This window comes from Pituophis catenifer, unplaced genomic scaffold, assembly GCF_029215685.1.
Source record: "Pituophis catenifer annectens isolate HBS135680 unplaced genomic scaffold, rPitCat1.0.hap2 SCAF_3, whole genome shotgun sequence".
Classification (NCBI taxonomy): domain Eukaryota; kingdom Metazoa; phylum Chordata; class Lepidosauria; order Squamata; family Colubridae; genus Pituophis; species Pituophis catenifer.
The window spans coordinates 122476692-122502705 of record NW_027256883.1 but is presented as its reverse complement, the minus strand read 5'-3'; the positions used below and the strand labels follow the sequence as shown (position 1 = coordinate 122502705).

Sequence of the window (26014 nt, the reverse complement as noted above, 5' to 3'; positions counted from 1 at the left end):
AAATCCATATATACAGTATATTCTCTGGTTACAGTTCTTTAGAGTAATATTCATCTTAATCATAATAGTATTTTCTAATAGTAGTTTCATAATAACAGTGCTTTTCCCTCATAACATTAATACATAATTAGTAATACTAATCAAAAATAATCAAAAATTAATAAATTACAGTAAACAACCCTAATAGTGAGATTAATCTTTCTCTTGTAATCTTCGAGATTCTAACTCCTGTTTCTCTTATTTAACTATCGATAGGACAGATCCCATACCTCAAAATGTTCAGTGTCTTCCTTTTCTTTAATTTCAAATATTAGTTTATTCATTTCAGCACATTCTAAAATTTTTGTTATCTTTTCTTCTGTGGGGATCTCCTCGCCCTTCCAATGTTGTGCGAGCATGATTCTGTTAACATATGTACTATTAAATATGTGTTTCTTTTACTATATTGTCAAGTATGCTGCCCAACAGGAATATTTCTGGTTTTAAATTTATATGTTCCTTTATTTTTATTTTATTTATTTATTTTATTTTGAATTTGTATACCGCCCTTCTCCCTGAGGACTCAGGGCAGTGAACAGCCAAGAAAAAACATCAAGTACAAATATTAAAATACAATTAAAAAGATGTATATAAATTTGGCCCCATTAATTAAAAACGATAAACAAAACAATTAAAAACACTTAAAAAAAATTAGGCCAGCCCGGCTTGCTGGAAAAAGAAGGTTTTAAGGGCACGGCGGAAGGTACCGTATCATTTTTTCTAGCCAGGTTTGTATTTTAGTCCAGTATTTTTTTGCTTTTGAACATGTCCACCATATGTGGTAATACGTGCCCAGGATTTGGTTGCACTTCCAGCACTTAAACATTCTGGCTAATCTTGCTGGTGGGAAGTACCATCTATAAAACATTTTGTATAAATTTTCTTTATATGCAGTGGACAATGTCAATTTATAGTTTCTGTCCCACAACTTTTGCCATTTATCCAATTCTATGGAATACCCAAAATTTTTAGCCCATGCTTTCATCGTTTCTTTTACTTGCTCCTCTTCCATTCTAATAGTCAATAAATAATTATAAAAAATTTCAATCAGCTTATCCTCTGGTCCTGTTAAAATTTGATCCAACCCTGTTGGTTCTTTTAAAAAATTCATACATTTTGGCATCTTTATGGTATCTAGATTGTATCTGTGGATGCGGCCACCATGCTAAATTTATCCCTTGGTTATTCAATTACTGTTTGTTTTTCAATTCCCCCTTCTCATTTGAAATATCTTTGTACCTTACAATTTTTCCCATGTCCATCACATTTGGGTATGTTAGTGCCTCCATCGTGGAGAGCCAGACTGGCATTTTCAAGTAATGTTTTTCCTTGATTTTTGCCCATACTGAGAGTAGGACATTTCTAATGTAGTGTCCCTGAAAGTATTTACAGGTGAAACTCGAAAAATTAGAATATCGTGCAAAAGTTCATTTATTTCAGTAATGCAACTTAAAAGGTGAAACTAATATATATGAGATAGACTCATTATATGCAAAGCGAGATAGTTCAAGCCTTGATTTGTCATACTTTTGATGATTATGGCTTACAGCTCATGAAAACCCCAATTTCACAATCTCAGAAAATTAGAAAATTAGAATATTGTGAAAAGGTTCAATATTCTAGGCTCAAAGGGTCCCACTCTAATCAGCTAATTAAGCCATAACACCTGCAAAGGGTTCCTGAGCCTTTAAATGGTCTCTCAGTCTGGTTCAGTAGGAATCAAAATCATGGGAAAGACTGCTGACCTGACAGTTGTGCAGAAAACCATCATTGACACCCTCCATAAGGAGGGAAAGCCTCAAAAGGTAATTGCAAAAAAAGTTGGATGTTCCCAAAGTGCTGTATCAAAGCACATGAATAGAAAGTTATGTGGAAGGGAAAAGTGTGGAAGAAAAAGGTGCACAAGCAGCAGGGATGACCACAGCCTGGAGAGGATTGTCAGGAAAAGGCCATTCAAAAGTGTTGGGGACTTTCACAAGGAGTGGACTGAGGCTGGAGTCAGTGCATCAAGAGCCACCACACATAGACGGATCCTGGACATGGGCTTCAAATGTCGTATTCCTCTTGTCAAGCCGCTCCTGAATAACAAACAACTTCAGAAGCGTCTTACTGGGCTAAAGAAAAAAAGAACTGGTCTGTTGCTCAGTGGTCCAAAGTCCTCTTTTCTGATGAGAGCAACTTTTGCATCTCATTTGGAAACCAAGGACCCAGAGTCTGGAGGAAGAATGCAAGATGCTTGAAGTCCAGTGTGAAGTTTCCACAGTCTGTGTTGATTTGGGGAGCCATGTCTTTCCTCTTTTAAATGGAAATTTTAAATCTGGTTTTAAATTATTGGGGTTTTAAATTTGTTCAGCCAAATTATTTAATTCGTTTTAATCTATTTTATATTTTGTATTTATATGTTTTATTCTATGGCTGTTCACCGCCCTGAGTCCTTCGGGAGTAGGGCGGTATACAAATTCAATAAAATACAAAATACAAATACAAAAAATGTCACCTGCTGGTGTTGGTCTACTGTGCTTCATTAAGTCCAGGGTCAACGCAGCCATCTACCAGGAGATTTTGGAGCACTTCAGGCTTCCTTCCACAGATGAGCTTTATGGGGATGCTGACTTCATTTTCCAGCAGGACTTGGCACCTGCTCACACTGCCAAAAATACCAAAACCTGGTTCAATGACCATGGGATTACTGTGCTTGATTGGCCAGCAAGCTCACCTGATCTGAACCCCATAGAGAAGCTATGGGGCATTGCCAAGAGAAAGATGAGAGACATGAGACCGAACAATGCAGAAGAGCTGAAGGCCGCTATTGAAGCATCCTGGTCTTCCATAACACCTCAGCAGTGCCACAGGCTGATAGCATCCATGCCACGCCGCATTGAGGCAGTAATTAATACAAAAGGGGCCCAAACCAAGTACTGAGTACATATGCATGCTTATACTTTTCAGAGGTCCGCTATTGTTCTATGTACAATCCTTGTTTTATTGATTTCATGTAATATTCTAATTTTCTGAAATTGTGAATTTGGGATTTTCATGAGCTGTAAGCCATAATCATCAAAATTACGACAAATCAAGGCTTGAACTATCTCGCTTTGCATGTAATGAGTCTATCTCATATATTAGTTTCACCTTTTAAGGTGCATTACTGAAATAAATGAACTTTTGCACGATATTCTAATTTTTCGAGTTTCACCTGTATGTGCTTTATATTTCTCATGTCATAGAAAGGCATGCCACCCCAGTTGTAAGTCGTGTCCCTACAGTACAAGTAATCGTCTATGTCTCAGGATTATCCATTCTTTTAGCCAGGTAAGGGCAGCTGCTTGATAGTATAGTTTGTCAGCCCAAAACCTCCTCTATTGATAGAGTCTTGCATTAATTTCAACCTAATCCTTGCCTTTCTGCCTTGCCATATAAATTTGGTTACCATTCTATTTAATTCCTTGAAATATTATCTTTCTAGCTTTATTGGAATTGTTTGGAACAAGTACAACAGTCTCGATAAGATATTCATTTTGTCCCAGTCTTTAAGAAAGGAAAAGAGATGAAGGAAGCTGGTTTTAGAGAAGATATGGGCACCAATGTTTTGTCCTATAGCACTGATTAAAAAATATTCAGCCAACAATGTGGTATCATTGTATGCTGCCCTCATTGATCTTGAAGCAGCTTTTGACTCTGTATTCAGGACCAAATTATGGGAGTAGCTGGAAGTTGCATCAATTGATTATCTCCATTTAGAGGTGTGGACTGATTAAAATTCTCACTGCTCACTGCCAGGAGTTTGAATCTGATCAGCTCGAGGTTAACTCAGCCTTCTGAGGTCAGTAAAATGAGGACCCAGAGTTTTTTTTTTTTTTGGAAAAGTTTTTCAGTTTTATTTCTTATACACATAATATAAAATGTACATTTTTCTTATACATAATTAATCATACATATACATGCTTTCCGTAAAGAAAGCATTAAAATAAAGCATTTTAATTACATTCAGAGTTGCTCTTCTACCCTTTCTTCCCTCATTTCGCAACAAACCTTCTTTTTGTCCTCTTTCCCTTCCCTCCCTCCTCTCCTCTCCTACTTTCTCCTTCCTCCTCTCCTACCTCATCCTACTTCCCCTTCCTTTCCCCCACTCCTCTCTTTTTTTCCCCTTCTCCCCTTCTCTCCTACTCCTATCCCCTACCCTTCCTTCCTCTCCTTTTCCTTTTCTTCCTCTCCCTCCCTCTCCTCTTCCTACCCTCTCCTCTTCTACTCCTCTCTCCTTTCTATCTTCTTTGCTGTGGAATATTCTTCTTGTTTGGTATCTGAGCAACTCCTGTATTCTAATAGTATATACTTTCTTTCAATTTCTTTTCAGATTTATTCTATCTATCAGTGCTATCATCATAATTGTACATTTATTATTATTATCTTCTTTCTTTTCCCCCCTCCCATCCTCCTTTTTCATTTACTCTGGTGTCATCTGGATTTCTATTTCTTTTTTATCCTCTCCCTCGTTTAACGTTCTATTATCTAAATCATTTATCTATCCTCTTATCTTCATATTTCTTTTCTAACCATATATAAAATCTTCCCCATGTCTTGAAACACACTGATTCCTCTTTATCTCTTATTCTTAAAGTTAATTTATTCATTTCTGCACAGTCTAGTCTTTCCCATACTACCAACAAACCAGGGGTGAAATCTAAATTTTTTTGCTACCGGTTCTGTGGGCGTGGCTTAATTAGTGGGCGGGGCTTGGTGGTAAGGTGACTGGGTGGGCGTGACCAAGTCAATGTCACTTCTTTGCCCTTTTTTAACCTACAAAACACAACACAACACAACTGGCTCACCCATAATGTAAAAGCAGCTGTGCTAGACTCAAAATGGCCCTGCAACAAGCAGGAACCTCACATAGCCACAAAAAGCCCCAAAAAAAACAACTTTCACACTTTACACACATACAACACAACACAACTGGCTCACCCACAATGTAAAAGCAGCTGTGCTAGACCCAAAATGGCCCCGCAACAAGCAGGAACCTCACACAGCCACAAAAAGCCCAAAAAACCAACTTTCACACTTTACACACATACAACACAACACAACTGGCTCACCCACAATGTAAAAGCAGCTGTGCTAGACCCAAAATGGCCCCGCAACAAGCAGGAACCTCACACAGCCACAAAAAGCCCAAAAAACCAACTTTCACACTTTATACACACAAAATTCCACATACAGCTTTGTGAGATTTTGTGTGCTTGTGTAGTTAGAGTGAAACACTACAGAAACACACCAAATCTCAGAAAGCTGCACAAATATTATTTTATTTTATTTTATTTTTATTTTTATATAATAGCAGCTAAATTTAAAACTTCCTAAACTTTAAATGGCTAGGTCTAAAAAAAAGAACAACTAAAAAACCCCCCAATTAACTATTTTTTTTTAAAGCTCCCAAAGGGGGGAAAAACTTACCCAATAGAACAGGGTCTCCAACCTTGGCAACTTTAAGACTTGTGGACTTCAACTCCTAGAATTCCTCAGCCAGCTTTGCTGGGAGTTGAAGTCCACAAGTCTAGGGACTTCCGGTGGCACCGCAGGCACCGAGGACACTCTTCTTCTGAGCGCCAGCCCCGCGATCTCGTAAAGCCGCTAGAACAGCGCAAATCAGCTGTCTAGTGGCTTGAAAACTTTCTCTCTGGGAAAGGGGAGGAAGAGAGCAGACGGGCATAGGTAGAGCTCCCCAAGGAGCACCAGGAACAATTCTGGGGCTCGAAGGGTGAGAGCTCCCTGGAAGCCCGACAGAGCTCCGGATCTGGGATGTTTCTGCTTTAAGCAGAATAAGACACCACGACCACCCCTGCAAACAACGCTTGGATTAAACATCATTCAGAAGCAGGCTGAGCAAACTCAGGAGAGATTAGAACTGCAAGTACTGAACTTTAACTCCAAATGTGTATTACTTCCTTCTGACTTATTAAGGGGAGAAAGTGAAATCAAGATGGCGATTGAGCTTTAATGGGGCGTGAAAGTGAAAGTTAAAAAGGAAAGTTTTTTTTTCTCAGCGAGGGCAGCCCCTGTGCAAAATTAGAGATTTGTGCTTTTTTTTAAAAAAAGGAGAAGATTAAAGAATTACTAAAAGACTGATTTTTGGATTTGGTGGATCTATTGTTCTGGCAGCTGAGTAAATTTAAATTGGAAACTAAAGATGGCTTCAAAACAAATTAAGGCTATTGTCCCCAAAAGTGCTGGGTCTTCGCCAGCTCAAATGTCCAGATTGCAATCTCTCTCTGTTCCAACGGAATCAACAATATTAACACTTGAAATGTTGCAGGAAGCCCTCAAAACACAAGCTTCTGATATAGAAAAAAAATTGTTTCAATGTTTCAGGAGCAAACACGTGAGGTTGCTGAAGAAATTGAGCAAGTCAAAGAGACTATCCAAAAACGAAACCAAGAAATTAGAGAAGATATTATCTTGGCAGTACAAGGATTGGCTGGACATATTGAAGCAATAGATAAAAAAGTGGAAGAAATTAAGCAGTCTAATGAGAACCTTGAAAATAAAATGGGGGAGGTCCAGGGCAAGATGGAAAGAGTAGAGGCTGATGTGATAATGATACAATATAGAGACATGGAATTTGCTCTAAGAATAAGAGGCCTCAAGGAAAATAAGCAAGAGAATTTGAGAGAGATCTTTTCAGAAGCATTTGCACAGATAATGGGAGATCAAAAAGCAAATTTTGAATGGCAAATTGACAAAATTTATCATGTCAATTCATGGATGGCCAGACAGAAATATCTACCAAGAGACATTGTAGTTTATTTTACAACAAGAAATCTTACAAGTCACTTTTAAAAATAAACTTCAAGTGCAGGGGCAGGAGGTTTTAACATTGAAAGAAATCCCCCACAAAATGTTGAGAACCAGAAAGGAGTATTCCTTTCTGGTGGAAGAACTGAGAAACTGACAGATACAGTATAGATGGGAAGTTCCAGCTGGTCTAGTGGTGAACTATTCAGGAGAAAGATATCATCTCAATTCAGTGTGGAAGGCAAGAGATTTCTATACCAATGTGTTAAAGGCTGGATGCCCACAGCCCCAGGAAGCTAGAAGGAAGACGGAAATAGAGGGGGCAAGAAAGGGGGAGAAAGAAAAATTGTTGGCACAGGGCCAAAAGGGTGATTTGCTTATCCAAGAAGAATTAATACAATTTTCGACTACTGTTCAAGCTTTGGAGATAGAAGAACATAAGGATCAAAGACAGACTCGAGCGGCAGCCAAGCGTCAAGAAGAATTAAGAGTGCAGCAACTTCAAATGATTCAAGACACTACAAAAACAGAAGCAGTGGGAGGAGCAAGATCAAAAAGTAAAATGCATGGAGATTTCCAGCAGATGCTCCAAAAGCTTCAGGGGGCCAAGAATGGCAACTAAATTTTTGACCTGGAATGTTAATGGCCTAAATTCACCACCAAAGACGAGAAAAATATTTCACTATTTGAAACAGTTTAAAAATGATGTAATTTGTTTACAAGAGACTCATATTAGAAGTAAAGCTCAAAAATACTTAACAAATGCAAGGTTAGGTATACATTTTGTCGCATCTGCTCCCGAAAAGAAGAATGGTATAGTTATATATCTAAAAAAAGACTTAATTGCCAAATTAATTGAAGCAGATGATCAAGGAAGATTTATAGCAATTGAACTTTTAATAAAAGGAGAAAAAATACTTTTAATTGGAGTCTACGCACCGAACCAACAGCAGGAAAAATTTTATAAGCTTTTACATTCCAAATTATTACAATGGGATTATAAATCATATATTTTATTGGGTGATTGGAATGGAGTTTTGGACACTAAAAAAGATAAGGGGCTCTTGCAGAACATTTCAACGCGTGCTAGATTGCTAAAATCGTTTTTTGAAATGATGGAGGTTATGGAGTTGAGAGATATTTGGCGAGAGAGAAATCCTGGAGAAAAAGACTTTACCTTTTTTTCTGATAGACATCAATCCTTCTCTAGGATTGATTTTATATTAATCACAAATGATTTTTTTTCCAGGGTGAAGAAGACGAAGATTTGTCCAAGAGCTTTAACGGATCATAGTCCAGTTTGGATGGAATTAGAGAATGGAATGGGATCTAGGAGATCTTGGAGGTTAAATGAAAATCTGTTTAGATATGAGGAAAATGTAAAAGAATGCAAAAAATTTATCAAAGAATTTTTTATTATAAATATGCATAAGGGTACATCTATGGAAATGGTTTAGGATGCAAGTAAAGCATATATGAGAGGTATTTTGATATATTTGAATAATAAATATAGACACAAACAGGAAAAAAAAAGGAAGGACTTAGAAGAGGAAATTAAAAAAAAAAAAGAACAAGCTTTGATATTGAACCCAGCAGATAAGAAAATAAAAGAAGCAATTAATTTATTGCAAGGGCAATTTAAAATGTTAATGGCAGATCAGGTCGCAACTAATTTGCAATATGCTAAACATAATATTTTTTGCAATCCTAATAAACCAGGGAGGTGGTTAGCATATTTGCTAAGGAAAAAACAAAAGTCACGGACTATAGAGAAAATAGAATATAAAGGTAAAGAGGTTTATCAGCAAAATATGATTAAAAAAGCTTTCTTAGAATTTTATACGAGATTGTATGCTAGTGACAAAATTCAAGGTACAGATATAGATAGATATTTACAGAAAGAGAATATTCCTGCAATTACAAAGGAGCAAAGGGAGGGTTTAAATCAACTAATAACCACTGAGGAGATTATGTTTGCAATTAAGCAGCTGAAAGTGGGTAAAGCTCCTGGGATGGATGGTTTGACAGCTGCTTATTATAAACATTTGCAGTTAGAAATGGTGGGACCACTTAAAGAATTATTTACTAATATACAATCTGGAGGAGATGTACCCCCATCTTGGAGGACAGCTTATATTTCTCTGATTCCAAAGGAGGAGCAAGACCACACCCAGCCAAAAAGTATAGGCCCATATCACTTTTAAATACAGACTACAAGATTTTTGCTAAAATATTAGCAAATAGGTTAATGACAGTCATGCAACAAATGATTCATAATGATCAAAGTGGTTTCATAAATGGTAGACAAATGAAGAGTAATGTAAGGCAAATGGTTAACTTATTGGAGTATTTGGGAAAGAACAACCAAATCCCTGTGGTGCTGATATTTCTTGATGTGGAGAAAGGATTTGATCAATTGAATTGGCAATTTTTATTGAAAATAATAGAAAAGATGCAGTTTGGAGAACATTTTATAAAATCTATTAAGGCAATATACCAGAAACAAACAGTGCAAATAATAATTAATGGTAGTTTAACAGATACTTTTAATATAGAAAAAGGAACAAGACAAGGATGCCCTTTGTCTCCATTATTGTTTATCTTGACTTTGGAATTTTTGTTAAGTAAGATACGTGGGTCGGACAAAATAAGTGGAATTAAGATTAGGCAGTATGACTATAGATTACAAGCATTCGCAGATGACTTGGTTGTTACTTTAACCCAACCATTACAGTCGGTTGCAGGTTTAATGGATATAATTAATCAATATGGACAAGTATCTGGATTCAAAATAAATGCAGGGAAAACGAAGATAATAACTAAAAATATGACTATCAATCAAAAAGCAGAATTAGAAAGATTAACAGGATTTGAAATTGTAAAAAAAGTTAAGTATTTAGGGGTCTATATTATGACATCAAATGCAAAATTATTTAAGCATAATTACGATCCGTTGTGGCAAAAAATACAGAGAGAGATGGAAAACTGGAAAAAATTACAATTATCCTTGTTAGGAAGGATAGCAGCAGTAAAAATGAATGTTTTGCCTAAGTTTTTGTTTCTTTTTCAAATGATACCTATACTTAAAAAAGATGAGAATTTGAAGATATGGCAGAAGGGTATTAATAATTTTGTCTGGGCAGGGAAGAGACCGAGAATAAAACAAAAAATAATGCAGGATACACGTGAAAGAGGAGGCCTCAAAATGCCTAATTTAAGATTATATTATGAGGCAGCTGTTCTATCAGCAATGAGTGATTGGATGAATTTAACAGAAGAAAGAATATTGAATATTGAGGGATATGATTTGGTTTACGGGTGACATGCTTACTTATTATATGATAAGAAAGTGGACAAGACTTTTAAAAGCCATATATTAAGGAATGCTCTATTGAGTGTCTGGAAAAAGTATAAATATAAACTAAACGAGAAGTTACCATTGTGGGCAATACCCAGACACGCGATAGAGAATATAAGTGTAGAGCAAAGGCAGGATGTGATTACATATAAAGAGCTTCTTAACAAGGAAAGGTATACTACAATTAAAATCTTTGAATCAACTAAGAGAAGAAAGGACAATTCGAACATGGTTTCAATATGTACAGTTGCAAGCTAGATGGAGAGAAGATCGGAAAATTGGTTTTTTGCAAAATGAGGAGAATTTGGTAAAACAGATTAGAGACCAAAGTCAAATGCATATAAAAAGATTGTATAATGCATTGGTAGAAATAGATTCAGAGACGGAGTTAGTTAAGGACTATATGATAAAGTGGGCACAAAATATTGAAGAACCAATAATGATGGAAACATGGGAAAAAATATGGGTTAGGAATGTGAAGTTCATGCAAGCCCAAAATTTAAGAGAGAATTTTTATAAAATGTTTTATAGATGGCATCTGGATCCTAAAAAGCTAGCCTGTATGTATCCAAGTGTATCCAAGTGTGCAACCTAAGTGTTGGAGATGTGAATATGATGATGCCACGTATTATCATATATGGTGGACATGTAAAAAAATTAAGGCATTTTGGATAAAAATATGGTGGATTATTCAAAATATTCTTAAAAAGAAGATAAAATTTACACCACAGTTCTTTTTGTTCGGTATAATTACAGATTGTACTGTTATAGAGACTAAGTTGATTTTAAATTTAATAACAGCAGCCAGACTCTTGGTAGCGCAGTACTGGAAGAAGGAAGACCTGCCTACTATTGAAGAATGGACATTAAAAGTAGTGAATTTAGCAGAGATGGCCAAAATTTCAGCATATTTGAAGGACCATTCAAATGAAAGATATATATTGGAATGGAGAAGATGGATTGACTATATTCAAAACAAATATCGGACTAAAAAGTTTCAAATAGCCTATGAATGAAATCTATACTTTTTTTTTTTTTGAAATATGATTAGTTAGTTGTAAGGGGAGTTAAAGAGCAAGAGGGAGTTTGGAGACCACAGAAAGTTAGCTTATTTTAGCTTATGTTTGTTATGTTATACCCTGTTTTTGCTCTGGGAAGTCCGGGGGGTGGGTGGTTGGGGGGAGGGGGGTTGGAGGGAGAGGGGAGGGGGGGTGGGAGGGGGGGGATGAGGGGAGAAAATTGTTGTATTGATTATTAAAACTTTTTAAATAATAATAAAAAAAGAAGTCCACAAGTCTAGGCAGGAAGGCAGAAAGAGCTGCTCACTGATGAGCTTGATTGCAGGCAGGGAGATTCAGTTGCTTGCTAATGCATGAATTGTGATTGTCATGTGATCAGCAGCTAAGATAAGCAACCTGGAGGCTGGGAGAAAAAAAGAAACTTTTTTTCTTTTACATGGCTCTGGCGATCCAAGCTGAGTTGTCTGATTAGCAGGCAACTCAGCTGGGATGTCAGAGCTTGGCTGGTCAGAGCCATTTAAAAGGAAAAAAAGGCTCTGATGATCACAGGGCTCAGCTGGGCATGGGGGGCGGGGGCAGGGATTTTTGCTACCGGTTCTCCGAACTGTCCGCCGCCATCGCTACCTACTCGCCTTAGCTGGTCCGAACCAGGAGCATTTCACCCCTGGTTCAATGGTCCTTCAGAACCTGGCCCCTGGTTCCCTCCTTTGAAGATAAAGAAAAACTTTATTTAAAAAAGGTTTTAATACTTATTTTAATAATTTATATAGTTGACTATCTCACAAAAGTGACTCTATGCAATGAACAGAAAGTTAAAACTAAAACACAAACACTATATGAAAATCAAACATATATGCACAGTCTAAAAATCACTCTATTTCTAAATTAAAGTATAGAACTGAACAAATCAATCAGCAGATTTCTATTAATTTGCTTTTAGAATGTTGTTTTAATAAATTCCCAAAATACCTCAAAATCTTTTTTGTGGTTTCTCTTTGAGAAAATCAGGCCAGAGAAGCATTTATGCAAATCTAAAACCATCAGGTTTTTTCCCTTGCTAAAGAAAATGTATTTAAGTATATGCATAATACAATTATACTTAAACCATGCAATATTAATGTATGCTCTTATGACTTAATTGTATAGATTATCTAGTTCATTTAGTGACCGTTCAAAGTTACAATGGCATTGAAAAAAGTGACTTATGATGATTTTTCACACTTACGACTGTTGCAGCATCCCCATGGTCACATGATCAAAATTCAGATGTTTGGCAAGTGGTTCAAATTTATGACGGTTGCAGTGTCCTGGGCTCATGTGACCTCCTGACAAGCAAAGTCAATGGGGAAGGCAGATTCACTTAACAACCGTGTTACTAACTTAACAAATACAATGATTCACTTAATAAGTGTGGCAATAAAAGTTGTAAAATGGGTCAAACTCACTTAACAAATGTTTCACTTAGCAACATAAATTTTGGGCTCAATTGTGACTCAAGGACCACCTGTATTTAGAATTTTATTTTAAAAAATGCATCGGACTTCTGAAACAGACAGTCTCCTATGAATGAATTCTTTGCAAAGGTTAAGGTAAATAGGTGAACAGAACTCTTGCATCTTAACTTTTTAAAACTGTTATTGATAATTATAGGCTTATTTTTTAATATTTAAAGAAATCTTGGCATAAATTGATTTATACTGAAAGTTGTTTTTTCATTTTTTCCCCAGAACAGTCATGTGGTCCGGCCCCAGTAATCCCCAATGCTTCACTGGAGCAAGAAGATAGCGAACAATATGATTCTGGAAAAATAATAAATTATACATGCAATCATGGATTTGATACTAAAGAATCTACTAAAAAAACATGTAGAAGAGGAAAATGGGTAGGATCCTTCACTTGTAAAGGTACAGTAATTTTATTTTTGAACTTCTCAAGGTAATTGTTTTTGAAGCAACATTGTTGAAAAGTGATGCTTAAAAGAAAGAGGCCAAACTTGCTGTCTTTCAATCTATGCAGACTCAGACAAATAGGTATTTGTTGTTCCAGAGATTGAATGATTCTTTACATTGTGTGGGCAAAGAAGACTAGACTAAAATAACCAATGGAAGCATTATTGGAACTGATCAACATGTGAACAATATTGTGACTTTAGCTGGCCTAATATTGATGATATATTTTGTCATAGTTTATTTTTGGCCTATATTCTCTTGAATCAGTTCAGAAAATTGAAGTCTTGTATCCTCTATCCATTTAAACCAGAGCCTGGTTTAGCTCTGCAGACTAAAGCACCGTAATTAACATCCAGCTGTCTGCAATTACACCAGTTCGAATCTCCCCAGGCTCAAGGCTGACTCAGCCTTCTATCCTTTCTAAGGTAGGTAAATTGAGGACCCAGTTTGTGGGGGCAATAAGCTGACTTTGTATAAATATACAAAAGTATGAAGGCTATTGCTTAACACATTGTAAGCCGCCCTGAGTCTCCGGAGAAGGGCGGCATATAAATCAAATTAAAAAAAAAAAAAAAACGTGTCCCACACCCCGTATAGTTGAAAATGCTGAAATTATTGAAGATACAATGAAGAAGTACCTGAATGGTGAGAAAATAAATTATCAGTGTAATGATGGTTTTGATATACATGGATCAGCTGTTGTAACGTGTAGACAAAATAACTGGTCACGCTTGCCAAGATGTGTAGGTAGGAATGTATGGTCTATAATATTTTTGGTGAGATTCACAAAATTCACATGGAGAGTACATTTTTTTAAAAAGCAGAAATTAAATATTATTAATCTGAACCATTCACCCAAAACGAGCTGATCCTGTGTTGTTGCTCTTAATTTTCCTGTTTGATAAATAGATAAGCCTCTGGACATTTTGATACACTCATCATTTTTCCACCCATCCCCAATTGCCCAACTTCCAACCCACAGTCCAGCATTCCCCCTCAGGTGGCCTGCAAAAAGGAGCAAAATATAGCCTTTAACTAGTCAGGAAAAAAAAAAAGTTACAACTTCATTGCAGGACTATTCTTCAGAATAATTAGAAAGGATGGGGAGACTCTTGTCAATGGTAACTGGTATTTTGAGCTCTAGAGGGCAGAGACACTGAGAGCTGGGAGACAGGATGAAGCTGAACTTCCTCCAATTTGAAATGTCTTCTTTTCTGTTCAAGAAGAAATGCAGCTCAATACCCTTGGTAGTATTTCCTCTGCTTCAGCATTTCCTAATCGGAGGGTGGGGGTGTCAGCCTAGATATCCAGTCTATGTGAGGTCATGGAAACCCAGCATGAGGGACAGATTTTAGATTAGTACAATATTTGTATCTGGAAATATCACCTGTGGTTGACTTGCCTACCTTGAATGATCAAGTCTGTATGCGTATTTATTTTTCCTCCATTTCTACCCCATCACAATCTAGAGACTGTTAGCTGCTTACATAGAGTATAAAAACCAAATATAAAATCCTCAGTATAATCAACTGTAAAAATAGTAAAGCAACAGAACGGAGTAAGCAACCTTTAATCTCTTGTCTCTCAGCCAGATCTGATGGTTTCCGAACATCAGCAAAGAATATTGAGACTATCTCCCTCACAGCCTAGGGTAGAGGATCACAATTTGTTTGTTTGTTTGTTTGTTTGTTTGTTTGTTTGTTTGTTTTGTAAAGCATGTATAAGATAACAGATATAAGTATAAACATGATTATGAATACATGAAATGGATACGAATAGATGGGGACATTAGGACAGGGACGGTAGGCACATTGGTGCGCTTATGCACGCCCCTTACAGACCTCTTAGGAATGGGGTGAGGTCAACAGTAGACAGTCTATTTGCATCCATTGCTTTGATATCAATTGCTTTGATATCCAGCTTCATGACAGACTGATTGGAAGGGAAAAGGCCAGAATAGTTCATCGTGCAGGGGTTCACTAGATAGCTTCTTTTCTGCATGTAGTTCATAGAAGGATTTAAATTTCTTGCAGAATAATCCAGTTATTTATTTATTTATTATTATTTACACAAACACAACTCTGCCATTAATCTGCGGCTGATCAGATATCATGACAGTATTGATTGAAAGCACCCGGTTTCATTTCTTCAAGATCAGTAGAAACAGGTGCTGGAGGAGGAGGAGGAGCTTCCTCTATCTGTAGCCTCACACTCTCCTCACCTCAAAGGGAAGCACCCTCAAGCCTGCAGCATCACTCTTGTATTTTCTGTGCTATAGGATGTGGGTTGACAGTTTTGGTTTCATAATAATAATAATAATAATAATAATAATAATAATAATAATAACAACAACAACAACAACAACAACAACAACAACAACAACAACAACTTTATTGTCATTGTACGTGTATACACAGTATACCCATACAGCGAAATTCACTTAACACCCAAAGTCCATGTCCAACACACATAATAATCTCCAAACACACTCCCACCCACCACAATTCCCCACCCCTAAACCACCCAAACATCCACACAACAGACCAAGTAATGTCCAAAAGCTCACTGATGGTGGCCCTTTAGTTCATTGTTGAGTGCAATTATAGCTCTGGGATAAAAATATTCAGAAAACATGTGGTCTGAGTTTTAATTGTTTTGTATCTTCTGCCGGAAGGCAACAGTCCAAAAAGATTGTAAGCAGGATGGGAAGAGTCTCTGAGAATGTTATGCAACTTCCTCAAACAGCGAGATTCGAAAATGTCATCCAGGGCTGGTAGCTGGAGCTTGATGATATTCTGGGCAGTTTTAATGATTCTCTGTAGAGCTTTTTTGTCATCTACAGAGCTGTTCCCATACCATGCAAGAATGTAGTATGTCAGGACACTCTCAATGGTGCTGTGATAGTAGGACAGAAGCTGAGATAGATTTATCTTCCTGAGCATTCTCAGGAAGTACAGCCTCTTCTGTGCCTTCTTCACAAGCTTGTTAACATTCATAGTCTATGAGAGGTCCTTCGAGATATAAGTGCCCAGAAATTTAAGACTACCATCCCTCTCCACCTCCTCACATTTATGTACAATGGTAAATGTACATCTTTCTTCCTCCTGAAGTCAATTATAAATTCTTTAGTTTTTTTGGTGTTAAGTGTAAGATTATTTTCTTTACACCACAATGTCAGCCCTGTATTTCCTTTCTATAAACAGACTCATTGTTCTTATTAATGAGCCCCACCATTGTTGGGTCATCCACAGATTTAATAATTGCATTGGTGTGGGTGCAATGGGGTGCAGTCATGTGTGTACAGGAATAAAGGAAAGGGCTTATTTATATATTTATTTATTTATTTATTTATTTATTTATTTATTTATTTATTTATTTATTTATTTTTTATTTATTTATTTATTTTGTCGCATTTCTATGCCACCCAACTCCCAAGGGACTCTGGGCAGCTTACAACAAAGAATAAAACAATGCGAACAATCCCATAAAAAATGTTAAAAGAAAAACATTAAAACATTAAAAACTTTAAAAACGTTAAAACACATGCATTCCAATTCGTGGCTGGGTCTTGCAAGATCATTATAACGAGATCAACGGCCCTAAGCTTGCCAGAAGAGCCAGGTCTTCACCGCTTTGTGGAAGGCCGATATGGTGGGGGTGGTCCGGACCTCAGGAGGTAATTGGTTTCAGAGAGCCGGGACAGCACAGAGAAGGCCCTCCCCCGCGGGCCTGCCAGCCGACATTGTTTAGCTGACGGGACCCGGAGGAGACCGACTCTGTGGGATCTTACCGGTCGCTGGGAGCTATGTGGTAGAAGGCAGTCTCGAAGATAGCCTGGCCCTGAGCCATATAGGGCTTTAAAGGTAATGACCAACACCTTGAATTGCACCCGGAGACCAATAGGGAGCCAGTGCAGCTCGTGGAGAATTGGTGTAATGTGGGTGTATCTAAGCGCACCCACTATAACTTGCGTGGCTGCATTCTGGACCAACTGTAGTCTCCAAACACTTTTCAAGGGTAGTCCCATGTAGAGCGCACACAACCCTGGGGGGCTCCTGTGCTTAGTATCAGAGTAGAGGAATGGTGGGATCCCATCCTTACTGACTGTGGCCTATCTGTCAGAAAATCCTTTATCTAAAAACAAATCCTCTGATTTATACCTAAATTGGACATTTTAAGAAACAACCTGTTGGGTAAAAATGGTGTTAAAGGCAGAGCTATAATCCACAAATAACAGCCTCGCATATGTCCCCTGTTGTTCCAATTGATTCAATACAGTATGGACAACAATAGACATAGAAGCGGGAGCACGTTTTCAGACATTTGCTTTAGGAAAACCAAGTCCATTTTATTTGAACGGGACAATTTTTTATTTAAATTTTAGATGTAAGATGTTCTTCTCCCCATCGAATTCAAAATGGTCAGATTATTGGTGAAATAAAGGCAAAGTATTTGCCCCAGGAGAAGGTGCAGTATCGATGCTACACAGGTTATGCTCTTCTTGGATCTCCTTTCATTACATGTTCGAAGAATGGTTGGACAGAAACACCACGTTGTACAGGTATCTATGTGCAGATCTTCACTATGTAGAAATGAAGATAGAATTGGAAATGAATTTGCTTTTACTTCACTGTCTCTTTCATGTTATTTTGAAAAGGTTCTATCATGCTTTTTCAATATTTTATTGCTAGAATTGTAAAATTTAATGTCCCTGAACTGTGAAAGTACAATATATTTTCATTAACATTGTCCCTCTTCTACAAAAATTTGAATTTCTACTGATATAAATCTATTCAGTTCATTTCATAGCTAGAAGTCTTTTCTCATTTGAAAGAGTATGTGACTTTTGGAGCACAAACATGGATTTCTATTTCAAAATTAGCCTCTCCTTCCCAGTCCTATATCATAGAATATGTCCTATCATAGAACATAAAACTGGTTGTTATTTAAAAAATCTCATATATATTACATATATTACTTATGTTAACTTCTCCATCTGTTTTCACACTTATAGTCATCATTCTACCAAGATATGTAGATTGACCCATTTGCTTAATTTCTCCATTTATTAAAAAATTTGTATTCTCCTTTCCCTTTCAAATTTAATCGTTTGACGGTTTCCTATATTTCTCCTCATTACACCATTCACATGACTAACATTCACTCAAATCATTTATATTCTCAGCCAAAATAGTGACTTCACCCATAAATGAAATTATGTTCACATTCATGTCCCCAACCAATGCAGGCCTCCTTATAAGGGCTTATTATACTTTTATAAAGGAATATATAATAATTATGCAACACCGTGTGTGTGTCTCACATATCCTTGTCTAACGTCCTGCTTAGTTAAATGCTCCCTTGATTGTCATGCTTGCTTTCTCTCTAATACCTCTATTATCATATTCAGCAACCAATTTTCAACTCTACACAAAATCTTCCATAATTTCAAACCAATTTTCCATTATTTCATAATTCACTTATTTTCCTCGAGGGTACCAAGGCCTAGTCAAATACTGTAACCACTTATCATTGAAAGCACATTTTAAAATTTCTCCTGATGTAGTATCAAATTTTCCCATCCCTACCATTTTTCATCATTTACTGCCTTTTTCTGACTTTTCTTTTGATGCTAATATCAGTAGCATTCAGTTCCATACCTTTCAATTCTGTTATGTATTGATACTTTTAAGCGGGAGTTTCAAACCTGCCTACGTTTCTGATTGGCTGACAGTCCCTCCGGGATTGTATATAAGGAGGGCTGCAGCCTCTGAGTTTTTGCTGAAGTCTCACTGTAAATTAAAGAGCTGTTGTCACTTGCTTGGTTGTGCCTCTCGTTATTCCCGAACCACTTCATTGGCGACGAAGGTGGGATTGAGAGCACAAGAAGCGAACCAGTGAGACCACGAGCTTCAGCTAGGCGACGAGGCGAACTACAGGAGGCATACCGAACATGTCTGCCTACGTTCCGCCCAAGCCTTTTGATCCGACCCGCGAAAAATGGGTCTCGTACCTAACGAGGTTTGAATGCTCACTCGAAGCCAGCGACATGCAAGGGCTCTCCGCTAATCAGAAGAGGGCCCTCTTCCTAAGCCACTGCGGACCGGACGTGTTCGAGATGGCAGAGTCACTGTGTGAGCCAACTCCGGTCCAGACCATCTCATGGGACACCCTGATGGCCACGCTCCGGGCTCACTATGCTCCCGTGCCCTCCAAGTTCGTGCAACGATACCAACTCAGACAGCGCGTTCAGCGAGAGGGAGAACCGGTCAGCGCATACATGGCCAGCCTGAGAAAAGCCGCAACCCATTGCGACTATAGAGACTTAGACGATGCGTTGCTTGAGCAACTGATCTGTGGTGTTCGGGACATTAGGCTGCAATGGCGCCTGCTCGCCAAGCCTGATCTGACGCTTGCTGGAGCCCTGGACGAGGCCAGGGCTCACGAAGCCTCCACAAAAGCCGCAGAAACACTGCAGCGTCCGCTGACCAGCAAAGACAACCCCAAGTCTGCCCCGGTGCACAGAGAAGACGCCGGATCCAGCTCTGAGTCCGAGTCGGATGAGGACATTTTCCGAACCGAGCACCAGAGAAAAGACACCGGCAGCCCTCGGCGAAGTTGCCCCAGCTGTGGAGGGCACCATGATAGACTGTCCTGCAAATACAGGGAGGCTATCTGCAGGCGTTGCGAGAAAAAAGGGCACTTGGCGCGAGTCTGTAGAGCCATTTTGCCCAGAAAACACCAACCACGTGAGCGCCGCAGCCAACCAGAATTGACGCGCCAGAAACAGCCAACGAGAGAAGGCGGCGCGAAAAAACGGCGCGAATTTGAACCTCGAGATGGCCGCAGCATTCACATAGACCAGGCCAGCGCGGAAATCGAGGACAAAGTTAGCACGGTGGTCGAAATCAACGGCAAGCCATGCTCGATGGAGATCGACACCGGATCGGCTCTCTCTATAATGTCTTGGGCGACCCTAAAGACCCTCCTGCCATCGTTCCGAAAGGACCAGCTCTCCAAACAGAGACTGCGCATCCTAGACTACCAGGGGAACCGAGTCCCCCTTGAAGGCGTGGGCACGTTCCGAGTCACCTACGGAGACTACGAAAGAGACCTGCCGCTGACCATCGTCACAAAACAGCTTCCCAGCCTTCTCGTCATGGGGTGGTTCCGAGCCCTCGGCATGGGCTTCACCGGCGTCCACCAGATGCTCAAGTCATCATTAAAAGACAGTCTCCTGACCGAGTTCCAGGACGTTTTCGGGGACACGTTGGGCAAGTATGTGGGGACCCCTATCTCCCTTAACTTAGACCCCAACGTAGCCCAAATAAGACTCAAGGCCAGACGGGTGCCGTTCGCATTGAAACCAAAGATCGATGCGGAACTGGACAAACTAATTAAACAAGGGGTGTTGGTTCCCGTTGACCATGCAAAGTGGGAAACCCCTATAGTGACCCCAGTAAAGTCTGACGGCTCAATTAGGATCTGCGCCGATTACAAGTGCACGATCAACAAGGCTTTGCAGCCGAGCGCCTATCCGGTACCGATCGTGCATCATCTACTACACTCCCTGGGGCCCGGAAAAATTTTTGCCAAATTAGACCTGGCTCAAGCCTATCAACAATTACCAGTTGATGATGCCACGGCAGAGGCGCAAACGATTGTAACTCATAGGGGTGCTTTCAAATGCACCAGGCTCCAGTTTGGGGTGAGCGTTGCACCCGGCCTGTTTCAAAGCACCATGGAGCGCCTCCTGCAAGGGCTCCCCGGAGTGGTGCCCTATTTTGATGACGTTCTAGTCAGCGCTCAGGACGAACGTCAGTTAGGGGACAGAGTAAGGAACGTCCTTTCTAGATTTAGGGAAGCGGGACTTAAGTTAAAGAAAAATAAATGTATGATCGCTGTCCCCTCCGTTGAATTTTTGGGGTACAGGGTGGACGGCACAGGCATCCACCCTACCAAAAGCAAGGTGAGAGCGATTAAGAGCGCACCTGCCCCCAAGACCAAAGCTGAGCTCCAAGCCTTTCTTGGACTGCTCAATTTTTACTCAATGTTCCTGAAAGACAAAGCTACCGTCGCAGATCCCCTTCACAAACTATTGGGGAAGAATGTACCATGGGTCTGGGGGAAACCACAAGCAGCCGCTTTTGAGGCAGTAAAGAGACTTCTATCAGAAGACAGTTTCCTAATCCAATACAACGCAGCGCTACCGCTTGTATTGGTTTGTGACGCCTCCCCCGTAGGAGTTGGTGCCGTCCTGGGCCATAGACTGCCGAACGGCCTAGAGGCGCCCATTGCGTTTTACTCTCGCACCCTGTCAAGCGCAGAGCGAAACTATAGCCAATTGGACAGAGAGGCTCTGGCTGCAATTGCGGGGGTTAAAAAGTTCCACGAATACCTTTTTGGCCGGCAATTCGAACTTGTGACTGATCACTGGCCCTTGCTAGGACTTTTGGCAGGTGACAGGCCCACCCCCGCTGCTCTTTCCCCACGTTTGACTAGATGGGCTATTTTTCTTTCGGCCTATTCATATCAGCTGGTACATCGACCCGGACGGACCCTGGGTCACGCGGATGCCCTCAGCCGCTGTCCCCTACCTGACTTACTGACCAATCCAACACCTGAGGCCTCCGTCCTTCTACTGGACACATTAACTTTGGGACCTATTTCCTCTGCCGAAGTGGCAAAAGCCTCAGCCAGGGACCCGATCATTCGTACTGTGATGGGGTGGGTGCTGAAAGGGTGGCCGGTCAAGGTGGACGGGGGGGAATACCAAGGTTTTGTAAACAAACGAAACGAACTGTTTACGCAAGGTGGTTGTCTGTTGTGGGGTGACAGGGTGGTAGTACCAACAAAATTACGAACAAGGGTCTTAGAATTGCTGCACGAAGGGCATCCGGGCATTGTCAGAATGAAAAGTTTAGCCCGCAGTTATGTATGGTGGCCCAACATGGACCAAGTTATCTCCGAGTGGGTGGGAAAGTGCAGACCCTGCCAGGAGTCTCGCCCTGATCCCCCGGTAGCACCCATCCGAGAGTGGGAGAAACCAAAAGGGCCATGGGGGAGGATCCATATTGATTTTGCTGGCCCCTTCCATGGGCAAACATTTTTAATTGTAGTAGATGCCTTTTCGAAATGGCTTGAAATAATTCTAATGCCCTCTACCACAGCCGAGGCTGTTATTAAAGCCCTTCGTAAGCTTTTCGCCACACATGGCCTACCGGATACTCTAGTATCTGACAACGGCCCTCAATTCACAGCAACCCTGTTCGAGGGATACTTGGCCGGACTGGGCATCCGCCATGCCCTATCGGCCCCGTTCCACCCGGCTTCTAACGGATTGGCCGAACGTTTTGTAAGAACGGCCAAAGAGGCCCTATCCAGACTAGATAACGGAGACTGGCAGGCCAGGATAGACCAATTCTTAGCCGTCCAGCATGCCACACCGTGCACAGCCACAGGGAGAAGCCCAGCAGAGCTCCTCATGGGCAGGAAGCTTCGGTGCGTGTTAGATAGGCTTCACCCCAACTATTCGCACGAAAACTTCAAGGGAGAGACCTCTGGACTAAGACAGTTTCAGGTTGGGTCCCCGGTGTTCGCTCGGAACTATGCCAGCGGACCGCTATGGGTTGCAGGAACCATAGTGGGCATAACAGGCCCGAAATCCTATACGGTAGACGTAGGGGTAGACAGACTCTGGAAGCGCCACATAGACCAACTGAGAAAAAGGGTAGTCGGCGAAGCAAACATAAATTTAGACATCTCCGAGCCTAACTATAACAACTTTCCCAAAACAGCTAACTCAAGCCCGGGTTCGCGAGAATACTTAGCTGACAAGCCCTGGTTCCAGCGCTGCCCCAGCGAGTCGCCACTCCCAACCGGGGATAACCACGCCCCGGACAAAATCCAGGAGGTTCCATTGGCGGAGCCGGGAGAGACAGAAAGTCCCTCCGACCAGCTCGACGCCCCACCAAACACTGAACTGCGCAGGTCAACTAGGACGAGAACTCGGCCTGGGCACCTGCGAGATTTTGTGTGTACTTATGTAAATTTTTGAATGTTAGTGCCTTCTGGGAAGGGAGGGGTGTTATGTATTGATACTTTTAAGCGGGAGTTTCAAACCTGCCTACGTTTCTGATTGGCTGACAGTCCCTCCGGGATTGTATATAAGGAGGGCTGCAGCCTCTGAGTTTTTGCTGAAGTCTCACTGTAAATTAAAGAGCTGTTGTCACTTGCTTGGTTGTGCCTCTCGTTATTCCCGAACCACTTCAAATTCCATCCTTCAACTTATCCCTATTATATGCATTATAACTTATATAATGGGAAGGAGGACTTGGGCGATCATCTTCAGGGCCATGTGGAGGAATTTGTGAAATATCTGATGGGAAAAGTTGCTTGTATCTATTCTCAGTAGGAGACCAAACATAGAGCAGGTCCATTAGAGATTCCCAGGGAATGGGCTTACCCAGGTATCTGGGAACAGGTTGATTCTGTTAGATCTGAAGAAGTGGACAGGGTCCTCAGGGCTGTCAGTTCAAGTGCCTGCCTATTAAATTCATATCCCTCCTGGCTGGTGAAAACCTCCAGTGGTGATCAATGCATCACTGCAGAAGGGGGCATCCCTGGGATCTTTTAAGGAGACATTAGTCTCTTCCCTCCTTACATGCTGTGGGTGACTGGATTGGGGACAATAGGCTTGAACCCTGGTAAGACTATGTTGCTATGGCTGCTTGGAGCTTGGGATCTGGGAATTTAATATCTTCAGTTCTGGATGAGGTTGGGGGTTGCAACCTGTGGGTTCTCGTAGACTCACAATGCCTGCTCAATGGCACATGTAACATTTTTGTTACATGAGTTGCACTAGTTGCTGGTTTGCTTCCAGGTCCAATTTAATATGTTAGTTATCATCTTTAAAGGCCTTCATGGCACAGGGGACTATTTCACCCCAATGGGATTGACCCACCCTACTCACTCTGGCAAAAGCAACATGCTGCAAACCTCCTCAGTCAAGGAACTTTGCTAGCAGGATCTGGTAAATGATCTTTCTCTGCCATGCCTCCACAATCTGGAAAATCTTGCTGTTGGATGTGAGATATGCCCTCACCCTCTAGTCTAGGCCTTATGGATTTGCCTCAAGACCTCGGTCAGCCAATTGACTTGGGCTCTTTACACTGGAAGTGACTGGTGAACTAAGAAAGAAAGTTCTACCACTGTGATGCTTATGTACTAGTTCCTAGTTTTAATCAATCTCTATTAATTTTAATGTTTATAATTTTTTAATGTTTTTTCTATTCTTGCTTTTATTGTTTTGCAAGCCTCCCATCACTTCAATACTGACATGGATAGCACAACATCCAGTACAACTACACAATTGATTTGTCCAAAGTTTGAACAGTTATTAATGGAAAATGGGTACTAAAAATAAGAACACCTTGTGGGGAGATGCTGTTTATCCCAAAGCAATTGCTATTCGTTTAAATACAGATCCGACTTTAGGTATTAAGAAAGTAATGACTGTATTTTCTGAAGTTGAAAGACAACACTAGGGAAAGCAGTAGTAATCATTTTCTGCCTATCAATTGACCAAGCTGTATGATATTGTTACTTTTTAAAAATAAGAATTAGTATAATTTTGAAATGACTATGTTTCTTATGAATTTTGAAATGAATATGTTTCTTATGAATATGTTTAAAATGTGTCTCTGTGTGTGAATACACTATAATATTTGTAATCATGAGGACTCTTGCTCAATAGATTCTGTATCTGTTATAGATATTGGGGGAAAATGTGGACGTCCACCTTATGTGGAGAATGGAGACATTGTGGACTCACCCAAGCTAATCTATTTACATTCTGAAAGTGTAATTTATCAGTGCCAAAATTATTATACAATGCAAGGTTCTCCAAGAGTGACTTGTCAAAATGGTCATTGGTCACAAACACCAACATGTAGAGGTATAAGTAATATCTTTAATTCTTTATAGATTTAATCTTTATAGAGAAATATTTTATTTTGGGAACGGAATAAATTTCACACATCAGAGATGTTATGTCAGTATGTTAGTGCCAGAAAATATTTTACTTCCTTGTAATTGAATAAAAGTAGTAGTATTATGAACCAAGATAAAGTAACTTTCTCAGGGAGAAACTGCTTCATAATGGAGAATTGTACAAGATCTTTTGCCATGTACAAATGTTGTCCTCATTTTGTGAAACCCTCCTGGTGAAATTCTGCTTTCCCTAAGCTATATTTCATAACATACATCTTTTTAGTCAGTGGCATGATTGATAAAATTCAGATTTTAGTTTACTTGAGTTCAGTAGGTAGATTTTATTTTTCTTAGTATTTCACAGATCAGAACACTGGGCCCTCCATTATCATCATCATGCCATCAGTCAGTCAATCAATCATTCCTTGAACAAAAATTACAAAAAGTTATGTTTCCCAACAATTCACTAGGGCTCTTTTTGAATGATAGTATAAGTTGAATCTCTAGGGAACTAACATTATTATTTTTTAAATAGGCTAAGTATGGATTTAGACTCTGTTGACTTAATCACATCTACCCTATTTAGTCAATGTTGAAAAAGAAGATATGAGGTGACATTGTAAGAGAAGTTGCCTGAACCTGGTCTTCTCCTAATCCAGATATTCAGTATGAGGAAATTTGGAAGAAGGGGACTAAAATGTTTTTCTTCTTCCTTCTACACATGTAACATTGTCTTGCTTAAAAGAGTTTTAATTCATGACTGATAATTAGTTCATGAGAGACAAAATAAAATAAAGGGGGGGAATCCATTTACATAGATCTCTAATCATTTTAGCCTATTGCAAAATAGAATTTCTAACCTAAACTTT

The 26014-nt window shown here is 39.8% G+C and overlaps 1 protein-coding gene across 1 annotated transcript in view; it reads left to right on the top strand.

Annotated features, from left to right (window-relative positions):
* LOC139315039 (complement factor H-like) overlaps nucleotides 1-26014 on the top strand; it is a gene marked incomplete at its 3' end in the record, with an annotated part of 58181 nt that overhangs the window by 16528 nt on the left and 15639 nt on the right. Inside the window, 3 exon segments of the mRNA XM_070941062.1 lie at nucleotides 12933-13109; nucleotides 17539-17715; nucleotides 24928-25110. Coding sequence (XP_070797163.1) covers nucleotides 12933-13109; nucleotides 17539-17715; nucleotides 24928-25110 — 537 coding nt within the window.